Consider the following 12,610-nt stretch of genomic DNA (forward strand, 5'->3'; position numbering starts at 1 on the left):
TCTATAACTCCATTTCCAGGTAACCAGATGCCCTCTGCTGGCCTCCATGGGCACTGCACACATGCGATGCACAGACATACATGAATACCCCTACACATAAGCTGAAAATAAATAAATCTTAAAAGCATGTGCAAGATTTTGCCATTTCTGAGCTGGGCACGATGGCTCACACCTGTAATCCCAGCACTTGGGAGGCAGAGGTAGGTGGATTGCTATGAGTTTGAGGCCAGCCTGGTCTACAAAGTGAATCCAGGACAGCCAAGGGTACACAGAGAAACACTGTCTTAAAAAACAAAAACAAAAGAAAGAAAAGAAAGAAAGACTTTGCCATTTCTAAGCTCCATTAAACTAAAGAATGTATGTGCATATATATTCTTCATATGTAAATTCTAAGAGACATAAAGCCAACCCCATCTCACTTCCTGGAGATCATCTCTCTGTGTATGTGGGAGGATTTTGAGCTACCGTCTCTTACATCTTTCCTTCCTTACTTTACCCTTCTCTTCCTTCTCCTTCTCACTCTCGACCTCAAGGGTAGAGAGAGGGTCATTTCCTCTTCCCAGGCTTGGCGTGGTATTGGCAAGTGCACACGCTTAGTTTGCTGCCATCTTCACCATGAGCCTTTGCTTTCTGTCTTCTCTGCCACCACTGGCGGACACCCTCAGATGCTGCATTTGCGTGCATCATCGGAGAATACACACACACACACACACACACACACACACACACACACACACACACACACACCCATTCCTCCCCCCCCCCCCAGAGTCTCAGTGGGGGAATTATCTTATGCGCATGTCTGTGGGGATTACCCTGATTGCCTTAGCTTATATGGAAAGACTCATCCTGAAACCAGGTGGCACCATCTCTGAGTTGAGTCCTGGACTGTAGAAAAGTAGAAAAAGCTGGGTGAGCACAGTGTATGCATGCATTTATTTTTATCATCTTTTGACCTTAGTTGTGACGTTATCATGTGATCACTTGCTACAAGCTGAAACAGCTGTAACTTTCTTGTGATAGACTATCCTCTGAAATTGTGATCCCAAATAAACCCATTCTCCCTGTTAATTTTTGTCAGAGTATTTTATCATACCAATAGAAAAGAATATAGGGTGTATACGTTCATATACGTATGTACATTCATATACATGAATTATATGCATGCATATGTACACACACATCCATTTACTTCTGTAGCTAGTTCATCTGACTGAGTTTGGCTAGTTGTCACATTGTCTTGGAGAATGTTCATTGCCCACAGCGTAATTATCTGGACTCTAAGTGGCTTCTTGCCTCCCCCTGCCAAGAACAACACTGTAGCTCTCCCTGTGGATATGCCCATGTGGATCTGATTTTCAGAAGTATACAGAAAGAAATGAGATTTCTTTAGTGTCACTAAGTGTTTCCAGATTGTTCTTGAGATTGACAGAATTTTTTCTTTTAATTCATAGAAGATCCCGAACCATAAACTATGCCCCTCCCCTTATTTTTTTTTTTTTTTTTTTTAAATATTTATTTATTTGTTATTATGTATACAGTGCTCTGCCTGCATGCACACCTGCAGGCCAGAGGAGGGCATCAGATCACATTATACCTGGCTGTGAGCCACCATGTGGTTGCTGGGAATTGAACTCCTGACCTCAGGAAGAGCAGTCAGTGCTCTTAACCGCTGAGCCATCTCTCCAGCCCCGCCCCTCCCCTTATAAAGGGTGTAGTTTGTGTCTTTACAGAAGAATCAAAGCAGCTGTCCCTGATGCCACAGCATTCTGTCACTCTCATCGTGACTTCCCGTTTTTCCCCTGTCCCGGCCTCTGCAACCACTCACCTGCTTTTTGTCTCTGTCAAATGGCCTATTGTGGACATTTTGTGTAAGCTAATCATACTACATGTGACCTTGTGTGTCTGCCTCCTGGTCCCACTTAGCATAGAGTTGGAGCTAGCAAGATGGTTCGGTGGGTAGAGGCACTTGCTGCCAAACCTAGAGACCTGAGTTCAATTCCCAGAATTCATACAATAGAAGAAGAAAACTGACTTCCATGAGTTGTACTCTGACCTCTATAATGCATGCCCTATGGCACACATGTACGCACGCATACAAACAATAGATAAATGTCATAAAATTTTAAATACGCAGGTCACAGTGGTGCACACCTTTAATCCCAGCACTCAGAGAGGCAGAGGCAGAGGCAGGCCGATCACTATGAGTTCGAGGCCAGCCTGGTCTACAAAGCAAGTCCAGAATAGCCAAGGCTACACAGGAAAACCCTGTCTCAGAAAAAAAATTTTTTAAAAAAATGCAACCATGTTTCCGAAGGTTATCCACTTTGTGTGTATGCCTGTGCTTCATTCATTTTAAAGTTGAGTAACATTCCATTGCGTGGAGACGTTAAATGTATGAGCCTACCAGTGGATGGGTGTTGGAACTGTTCTTGGGGTTTTTGTGACTATGAATTATTTTTCAGTTATCATGCTATGATGACAAGCATTTGAATACAGCATGTGATTTGGGTTCCCTTGGTGTAGACATAGGAATAGAATTGGAAGGCGCTATGCTATGCTGAATTGTTCAGCTGTGCTCAAAGCCTCGCCACTTCAGGCTGATTTGCCTTGCTCTGTGCTGGTCTCTCCTTCAGGCTGATTTGCTCTGTGCTGGTCTCTCCTACATTTGTGTCCTTTAAAGAGAATGTGCATCTTGCTGTTGTTGGCTTTGGAGTTCCATAAAAGTGTGTTACCATGATCTATTCACCGAGTTCTCCAAGTCTTGTATGTCCTTGTTAATATTTTGTGCAATTGTTCTATCTTTACCATAAATGAAGCATTTTCTTTAGAGGTATGGTCCCTGGTAGGTCAGCCATGCCCCAGTGGATGGCCTCACATCTGTGCATATATGGGTAGAACAAATTTAATTCAGTAGGTTATAAAGAACAAAACAGAGGGTATGAAGCTGGGAATCCAGGAGTGTACAGTGAAATGTGATCAAAATACACTGTGCCTTGAAAAACCAACCTCCCCCAAAAAACCCCAAACCAACCAAACAAAAACCCAAAAGTCCAAACATTCTTGTCAAAACAATAAACAAAAAAACAAAACAAAGAAAAAAAAGAAAAAAAAAAAAAAAAAACCCAAACCAGCAACAAACCAAAGTACACTGCATGTGTGGAATTCTTTTTTTTTTTTTTTTAAGATTTATTTTTTATTTATACAGTATTCTGCCTGCATGTGCACCAGCTTGCCACAAGAAGGCACTGATCTCCTTACAGATGGTTGTGAGCCACCATGTGGTTGCTGGGACTTGAACTCAGGACCTCTGGAAGAGCAGATGACACTCTTACCCTCTACGCCATCTCCCCAGCCCCATGTGTGGAATTCTTAAAGAAAAAATATATGTTATAAATGAAATATTTAACTCTTCAACTACTATTACTGAGGGTTTTTGTTTGTTGGTTGGTTAGCTGGTTGGTTTGTTTTTCAAGGCAGGGTTTCTCTGTATAGACTTAGCCGTTCTGGACTTGCTCTGTAGACCAGACTGGCCTCGAACTCATAGAGATCCACCTGCCTTTGCCTCCCCAGTGCGGGAATTGCAGGCATGCGCCACCAAGCCCAGTTCTATTACTGAATTTTTAAATCTGTCCTGCAATTCTGTCATGTTTTTCTTCATATATTTTGAGGCTCTGTTTTAGGGGTGTGTGTGTGTGTGTGTGTGTGTGTGTGTTTGTGTTATATGTGTGTGTGTGTGTGTTTGTGTTATATGTGTGTGTGTTTGTGTGTGTGTATGTGTGTGTGTGTGTGTGTGTGTGTGTGTGTTTGCTTGCCCATGCAGATGCCCATGGACTCCAGAACAGAGCTTTGAGTTCCTCCAAAGCTGAAGTTAAAGGCAGTTATGAGCTGCTTGACATGACAGAGATAGAACTTCTGGCCTGTGCTAGGACAGCAGGCACTCTTAACCACTGAGCTGTCTCTCCAGCCGCCTCTCCACCTTACCCACAAGTCTTGTTTTGTTTTTTGTTTTTGTTTCTAAAAATACAACAAAATGTTTTAATCTTCCCTAAAACTGTATGTAAAGAATATGATCCATCATGTCACCAACAATCTTACTTACTTTCATTCTGCGCTCTCCCTCTTCCTCCCCCCCCCTCTCTGTGTGTGTGTATGTGTGTGTGTGTGTGTGTGTGTGTCTAGTTCACTAAGGCAAAAGCGCCTACTGTCTAGTCAAAACATGTAGCCCTTGAGGGAGCCAGACTGCGCATCCACTCCTAGCTCGGTGGCTCCTCCCGACACCTGCTCACTTGGCCTGAGCCTTTACTGTTTCACAGCAGAGAACATCTCGTACATATCAGCTACTCCACTCATGATACAAGCGGTCAGACCTTGGTTGCTTGGTTGTCTGTCTATCTGCTACAATCTGTCATTAGCTATCTTTCATTTTTATGCAGACACAGAGGGTCCACACAGTAATCCTGATTAGGGGTAACATGATTTATGTCTATGGGCTCTAATTAGTAAACCCGTTACCTCAGAGAATTTGAATTCCCAGTTTGAGAATTAGTGCACAACATCTCATTATGATGGGTATTTTTGGGGGCAGGTTGTCCTTCTGTTTATGCAAATTCATTTTTTAACAAGTCCATGGGAAGTGGTCTGAGACAACTAACACAGCGAATTTTTGTTCTTGAAACCTTCATTGTCAGTTACACGCGCCGTCCCCCACAGAGCTCTTCGTCCCCGCACAGAGCTGTCCTTGGAGGCAAGGCTCCCGCTCCCCCGTCCCCCACAGAGCTGTCCTTGGGGGCAAGGCTCCCGCTCCCCTGTCCCCCCACAGAGCTGTCCTTGGGGACAAGGCTCCCGCTCCCCTTTGTATCTATGGCAGCCCCACTTCACCTGTGTATACCACACAATATCTGAACATTTGTTTTTACGGCTAAACAAAACTTATACACGGTTCTCTGTAATCAGAAGTTACAATTCTTTTCCCGTGATATTGCCGAATGCTGGTACACCTTGTATAACAAGAGGTGTGCGTGAGCAACTTACAATTTATGTCTTAAGGATTAAATTTTAAAAATTTTATCTCCACTTATCCTATTCAACAGCCAAATATTGTCTGAGGCATTTGCTGGATAGAGCCATGTTCTGAGACCTCAATTGGTAGGGGGAAATCACATAAAATTCTATTTTTGACATTAAATTCCTTTTCAACTGACAACAGGGAGAGGAAGGAATCTTGCAACTATAATTCCTAAAGGAGTTATTTTCAAAGGAGGGTCTTGGCTCTGCTCCTGACTTCTGACATAGACAGAGCAGCTTTGCAGGCATCTCTTGGTGAAAAACCCGACAAACGCAAAGCTGCTCAGTGTAGACCTGGGACTGGAACAGATCTGAGTGTAGAACAAAGGGGCTTTCCCATCTCTCTCCCGGGGTGGACTTCCAACCCTGCACACCTCCTCTTCATAACCCTGACCCTTAGCCATTCAGTGGTATTTAACGAGCACCCACATGGATCATACTGGGCCACGACCTACCCAGACAACTTTAATTTTGGATTGCCTCCTACTCTAAGAATTAAAGCACCCATTCTGGCCTGTTTGACATCTCTGCTCCCTACAGAACTTCCATCCAGGGCCCAGGGCCTCGAAGTCCCCTGATTCTTTTCTCACCTTTCTGAAACTCCGGGGTCTCTCTTGTTGCGTCTGGCAGCGTCTCTAGACAGTGGTACCTCTCCCCATTCCTAGTTGTGACAACTATCAATGTCTCCAGATGTTTGAGTAGGAGGAGAAGAAAGCAAAACTGCCGCTACTGAGAACCATGCTGCCATCCAGGAGGACCCTCAGGGGCTGAGAACAACAAGCCCATGGTGACATCTATGGCTTTCAAGGAGAACTCAGGTTCACCAGGTCCAATCCAGTCCATCTCTCCCGTCCTTGATGCATGTGTCAATCACCTGAGCTACTTACAAAAGTCTAAGTGGGCAGTAATATTTCCTAATGTTCCCATGGGATAATCAATTCCTAGACAGTGCCAACAACTCTGAGCTAAGCATGTTTGGTAGCCATTAAATGGAGGGGGGGGGGGGAACAACCATAAACACAATGGCATCTCCCTCGAATTTATTTAAACTAGAAAATAACCAGGTAATTTCAGACTCAGAAAATGAATCCATATGGCCACAGGTTACACAGCACAGGATGTCAGACATTTCTCATTCATTTCCCCTTCTGCCTGTTCTTGCAAAGCACCTGGGAAACTTGCTGACTCTAGGAATGCTGGTCTTTAAACAGTTGGGGTGAAGGTATGTCCCCTGATGTGGAGTAAGTCTCACTCTGGTTGGAAGCAACATTAGTTAGAAACTGTCTCCAGGAGGGGCTGAGGAGGGCTGCCAGGGAAGGAGGCAAGAACGGCTGAGGAAGAAAGGCCTCTGACAGCTGCCTTTTTCCTTCATTTGTGACTCAGTGGGAATAAAATTAGACAGCATGGCATCTGGAGATCATATACCCTAACCCCCGAGAGTGGCCTCTCTACAAAGCTCATACATTCTGTAAACTGCTGATGCCCCCCTTTCACATAAGCCTGAGAGGGGTGTCATACAACGCCCCCAGTCAGCTAGCAAACTCCTGAAAGGCAGACAGCAGTGTTCAGTGCACTCTGCAGAATAAAGGGCAACTTACTTGATTCACATGATATTCTCCTTTGAAAAATGGCTGCTGTGGTTATTTACCTATGACACTTGCTGTGGGGATCAAACTAGATAATGTGAAAGTGTTCTGTGAGTGATAAAGCCTGATCAGCCCATGCTGTTGTCCCAGGGACTATTTCTACCTTCTATTTCAGTCAGAGAGGCCAGGTTCTACTAGCTATTAGTTTGGGCTTCTGGGGGCATGGATGAGGGTAGCCACAGACTACTCAAAAGGCCTGTCCTTGAGTGAGCGAGCTGTTAGGAAAGCACATCTGTGTTGAAAAGACAGAGCCATGTATTTTTCACGGCCAAGGTTACAAGGTTATTATATACTTAAAGACCTGGAAATTAATTGATAGTATCTAAAATGCAGAAGAACAAGAGATTAATCTGACAAATGGTTTCCATTTTTTAAAAAAGCCATTAAGTTTCACAGATTTATCTTTTGTCCCGAGGTTTCTAAATGCCACAGCAGCATTTGTTCTCTTTCCTGCTGGCCCCTAGGTTGGGGGAACCAGTATTTATGCAGAGACAGTATTCAGCTTGGTAGAGTGTTAACCCCTTGCTCCCCATTGCATAGGTGTTAAGCACAGCCACTGTTTGGCCTTTCCATTTCAGGACGTTGTATTTATAGATTGTGAAGACAGGGCCTTTGACGACACTATTTCATATGGGGAAGTGAAGGTTTCTGAGGCTTTCCAGCCAAGTCCACGGTCAAGTTTTCAAATTCTTAGAAATCACCTAGAAGTAAGGACTTCTGTCAAAGACAGGATAAATAGGTCAAAAGAAAAAGCTGGCTCAGGGGACAGTCAGCGCTGTCTTGGGGAGGGGTGACTGGTGGAGTTTTTCATGGGTGCCTTCGTGATGCGTAGATGCTCCCTGCCCCAGGTCTCACCAAAGCACAGGCGCGCGGCTGCCATCTTTTCTGAAGAGAGAACCAAATGAACAGTAAACTTAGACCCCGTCACACGCCTACATGACGACGCTGAGCTCATGTTTCTCAAACTTGTCCTCAGATGGCTTGGTCTTCACTTCAGAGTTGGGGTTCGAGTGATGCATTTCAATAAAAACAATGTAGATGAGGCCGCCGAGCAAAGCGCCAATCATAGGGCCCACAACAGGAATCCACCAGAAGCTATTTCCAACTCTGAAAGCAAACAGGAGATCGGTGAGGAGTCTCTTGGCCACCCTTGTATCTCTACCTTGCTATTCACTACTGAATCCTCCTTGTGTCCAGACCTCTCTTGAACGTGACAAGTGCGCACTCACTGCAGCACGGCCATTGCCATGCTGGACTTTCCAGTGTCTGTATCTGTCTGTACCTGATATAGGGATCATTAGCAGTGTCCCAACGACACCAGTGAATGAGTGTACCCTATTTGTTTCCCTTTTAGAAAGCATGGCTCTTGGGCGAGTGAGATCGTTCAGTGGGTAAGGATGCTTGCTGCCAAGCCTTATGACCTGAGTTCGAGCCCCAAGACCCACATGTTGGACAGAGAGAACCAACTCTTGCAAGCTGTCTTCTGGCCTCCACATGTGCATAGTGGGGTGTGTGTGTGTGTGTGTGTGTGTGTGTGTGTGTGTGTGTGTGTGTGTGTGTGTGTGTGCACATCTACCATCCATCCTATACATTCCCCTCCAGTAAAATGTAATACATTAAAAGGTGTATGACTCCCTGAATACATGGTCAAGATTGAGGGCCTTTAGGAGGCTATTCAGTAACTGTCTTTCCTATGTCATGAAATAATGAAGCTTGGGAGTTATGAATTAAGAGAGAGACAGAGACAGAGAGAGACAGAGAGAGACACACACACACACAGCGAGAGAGAGAGAGAGAGAGAGAGAGAGAGAGAGAGAGAGAGGAGAGCGGAGAGAGAGGCGAGAGAGAGAGAGAGAGAGAGAGGAGAGGAGAGAGAGGAGAGAGAGAGAGGAGAGAGAGAGAGAGAGAGAGAGAGGTGTGCTTAGAATGGGATCAGGTTCCCGGGATTTACGAGTTAATACCAACAACCAAATAGTGAAGAAAGAAAATCTAAATGGTATGTGAACTACCTACTGAATTATCCACTGGATATTGCTAGAGCCAGTGCTTGTCTTTGGTGACACAGCCCACAGGCTCACCCTGCAAGGATTGTGTGCCACGATTCTCCTTCTTCCTGCAGAAACCCCTCAGGGTCTATACACTCTAGTGAAGGTGCGGATATGAAAGACAGCCTGCTGCTTGTTTGTTGCAAAGAAAATCTATTTAAGCAACTCCTTAGGAATGACTTCTACAATGACTTAGGGAAAACAAAGCACAAAATACATTATTTAAGGATGTATAGAGTCGGGGGAAACTACTTCTAAAAATCAGTAGGGCAATAACCACTCAGAATAGCTCAGGGAAAGCAGGCAGCCAGGAGGAGTACAGGGGTGCCTGTGAGAACTTCACAGGACTCTGAGGAGACTCTGGTACCCTCCTGTGAACTAACAGGAAAAGCCCTGGAGAGCATCTCAGTGGGAAAGCCCTTGTTCTGCTTAAGGTTTGGTGCCTAGAGCCACAAGAAAGGAAAAACCTTCCTGCCTGATGTGCTGGAGATCATGCTGATTCTAGAAGAATCTGTGCCTGTGCTTTGCAGGCTGTGTTTGATAACCACAGACTGTTCCTTGAGGCCTGTTTGTTTAGAGCAGATTTTGTCCTTTTGAGGTAGGGTCTGACTCTGCAGTCCAGCGTGGCCTGGATCCCTCAGACTTCCCTGGACTCTCCCGCCTTCGCCTCCTACATGCTGGGATTTCAGCCTTCACACCTGGCCGACTTTGATCAGGGAGAAGGATAAGAGGACATAAGCAGAAAGCAAGAGCACTGCCCTGGTCTCTAAAGACCTGGTGTCAACCCAGGGGCCATCTAGAAGGTCTCTGAGGAAGCAACCCTCTCTGAGCTTGTGCAGGGAGGGACAGTCCCATCGATGGTTACCAACATGGGTGGAATGGGAGAGCCCTGAGACTGCACAGCAACCACCAGATGTCACTCTTACTTTGTGCAAGATGTCCCTGGACCTGCCTTCTTAGTCTTTTCCCCACCCCCAAATCCCAAATCCAGAGCACCCTGCTGTGAGAGGCAGGCATGCTGGCAAAGGGTGGCTGCTTTCTCCTCAGAGTTTAAAGACCTTTCTGGAAGCCTTGTCTGGAGGTAAAAGCCCTATCCCTGTAGCAGCCTTTTTGTGCGTGCACTTGCACGCATGCATGCATGCACAAACGTGAAGGTGTGAATGCTTGTGCATGTATGTCTAGGGCCCATATTAGTTACTCCTGTGTAGACACTCTCCAACTACTACTCTCTGCTTTATTACTCTGAGGCAGGGTCTCTCACCTAAGTAGAAGCCCCCCTCTCAGCTGGGATGGCCAGTCAGCGAGCTCTCTGGATATCCCAGCGCTGGAATTACCGGCACACGCAGCCATGTCTTCCGGCATGGATTTTATCGTCCTATTCCCTCCTTGCTCAACTCATCCTGGGTGGTATACCAGGTTAATTTTAGTCAGTTGGCCTTGTAAACACACAAAGCCTCCACCCCAAATCTTAGTGTGCAGGCTGACTCTGTCCCTCTCTATCATGGTGACCTCTGCATAGCTAGTGCCCAATAAAGCTCTGCTGAGAGAATGAAGAACCCAGGAGTCCCTCGGCAGTGTCAGAAGATGTCAGTTCTAGTCTTGAGTTGGTCACAAAGTCAATCTGTAGACAAATATATAGCAGTAGTAATAGTAATAATAATAATAATAAAAGGCTCATGTTAACCAGCGTCTCCACAGCCTCTGCTCTCTGGCCCCCATGCTCCTGTGTCTCCAGGTGAGGCCTCAGTCCCCTCTGCTGAAGCGCAGCATCCATCGTAGTCTCTCCTCCTCTACCACTGGTACTTACGTGAAGACCTCAGACCCCCATCCTGCCAGAGCAGTGAAGAGCCTGGGGCTCAGGTCTCGAGCCGGGTTCATGGCACAGCCACTGTTGAGTCCCAGAGAAGAAGCAAGGACAATGATCAGGAAGCCAATGACAACAGGCTCTAGGCCCCTGGGCACCCCCAGGTTTCTGGAGTCAAAAATGGCAAAGACAATTAGAAGGAGGAACATGGTAGACACCACCTGGAGAGGGAGAAAGTAGTCCAGAGTTCAGGCTGTGCTCTCTTGCTTGCTCTCTCACACTCACCCCTTCTGCTAAGAGATGAAAACAATAGGTGCTGAAACCCGGAGCCTGCACAGCAGTTAAGAGCGCTTGCTGCTCTCGCAGAGGGCCAGGGTTCAGTTCTCAGCACCTACACGGCAGCTCACTACCATCTGTAACCTCAGTTCCAGGGGATCTGACCTCCACAGGCACTGCAAGCATGTGGTGCACAGACACAGAGGCAGAACTCATCCACCTAAAATAAATAAATCTAAAAAAGGAAAAAAATAAAAGAAACTGGTGACAATTGACCTAGTGGGCAGGAGTGTGACTCTTCTTTCTATAGACATGCTAAAAGCAGATGCTGACGGAGTCGTCTGTGGCAGAGTGGGTACCTGTCAAAGGTCACACAGTTGGTCTTCAACCACCACACTGTATGCTCAGCTGCTAGTCAGCAATGCTGAGGGACGAGTGACCAGATGGGAGGGTGAAAGAGGGCTGGCTCAGACAGGCTGTAAGAACAGCAAGCAAGAAAGCAGCAGATGACTGTGCAGAGGGAACGGACAGGAGTTCATTAGTGGGAAAATCAGACTCATGAAATGAGTGGGAAAATCTGCTTTGTAACAAAAGAAACACAAGCCAGGCATGGTGGTGCACACCTTTAATCCCAGCACTTGGGAGGGAGAGGCAGGCTGAGTTCGAGGCCAGCCTGGTCTACAAAGTGAGTCTAGGACAGCCAAGGCTACACAGAGAAACACTGTCTTGAAAAACAAAAACAAACAAAAAACAAAAAACAAAAACAAAAGAAATGCAAGCAGTAGCAAAGTTAGGAGAAAAACTATTCTCCTGGGGGTTTCTAGTGCAACTTAACACACACCATGCTCTTGGAGGAAATCCTGCAATAACCTGTCAGTATGCATTTAAAAACCCAAGTTTGTGGGCTGGAGAGGTGGCTCAGAGGTTAAGAGCACTGACTGTTCTTCCAAAGGTCCTGAGTTCAATTCCCAGCAACCACATGGTGGCTCACAATCATCTATAATGAGATCTGGTGCCCTCTTCTGGCCTGCTGGCTTACATGCAGGCAGAACATTGTGTACTTAATAAATAAATCTAAAAAATAAAAATAAAAATAAAAAACCCAAGTTTGGGCTGGAGAGATAGCTCAGAGGTTAAGAGCACTGCCTGCTCTTCCAAAGCTCCTGAGTTCAATTCCCAGCAACCACATCGTGGCTCACAACCATCTGTAATGAGATTTGGTGCCCTCTTTCTGTGTGCAAGTGTACATGCAGGCAGAATACTATATAAAGAATGATAAAATAAATAAATATTTTTTTAAAAATTAAAAAAAATTAAAACCCAAGTTTGTGCATACAAGTCAATAGGTCAGACTCATCATAGAAATAATCTAAACCACGGAAACTTACTTTAAAAGATATACATTCCCTTAAGCATGGTTTGCCATACTGGAAACTGGAAGCCATTTACACAAACACCAATAACAGAAAAGGTAACTGCATTACAGGGTGTCTGTCCCACTTACTGTAGAGACACTAGGATCTATAAACAGCACTAGTGGCATGGCTCAATGGATAAAGGTGCTTGCTGCCAAGCCTGACCCCTAAATTCAATCTTCTGAACCCACATGGTTGCAGGAGACAGCCAACAGCTAAAAGTTGTTCTCTGGCCTCTGTTGTGTGCTATGGCATGCACACATACACACTACATACATGGAAAGCTTTTTAAAGTATCACTATCAACATAAAACTATGTGGTGACATTTTTAAAAGCTCGTGATATTGGGTGAGAAA

The 12,610-nt window shown here is 45.5% G+C and overlaps 2 protein-coding genes across 2 annotated transcripts in view; both read right to left on the reverse strand.

Annotated features, from left to right (window-relative positions):
• The window catches only part of Myzap (myocardial zonula adherens protein), a 725,358-nt gene that overhangs the window by 268,567 nt on the left and 444,181 nt on the right, over positions 1-12,610 (reverse strand). The gene's annotated exons all lie outside the window — the stretch shown is intronic.
• Aqp9 (aquaporin 9) overlaps positions 7,543-12,610 on the reverse strand; it is a 39,007-nt gene continuing 33,939 nt past the window's right edge. The window contains exons 5-6 of the mRNA XM_051156763.1: positions 10,566-10,783; positions 7,543-7,820 (exon numbers count right to left, since the gene is read on the reverse strand). Of these exons, the coding sequence (XP_051012720.1) occupies positions 7,646-7,820; positions 10,566-10,783 (393 nt within the window). The 3' untranslated portion in view covers positions 7,543-7,645. The remainder of the gene's footprint in view (positions 7,821-10,565; positions 10,784-12,610) is intronic.

The sequence above is a fragment of the Acomys russatus genome, chromosome 14 (genome assembly GCF_903995435.1).
Source record: "Acomys russatus chromosome 14, mAcoRus1.1, whole genome shotgun sequence".
NCBI classification, from domain to species: Eukaryota; Metazoa; Chordata; class Mammalia; order Rodentia; family Muridae; genus Acomys; species Acomys russatus.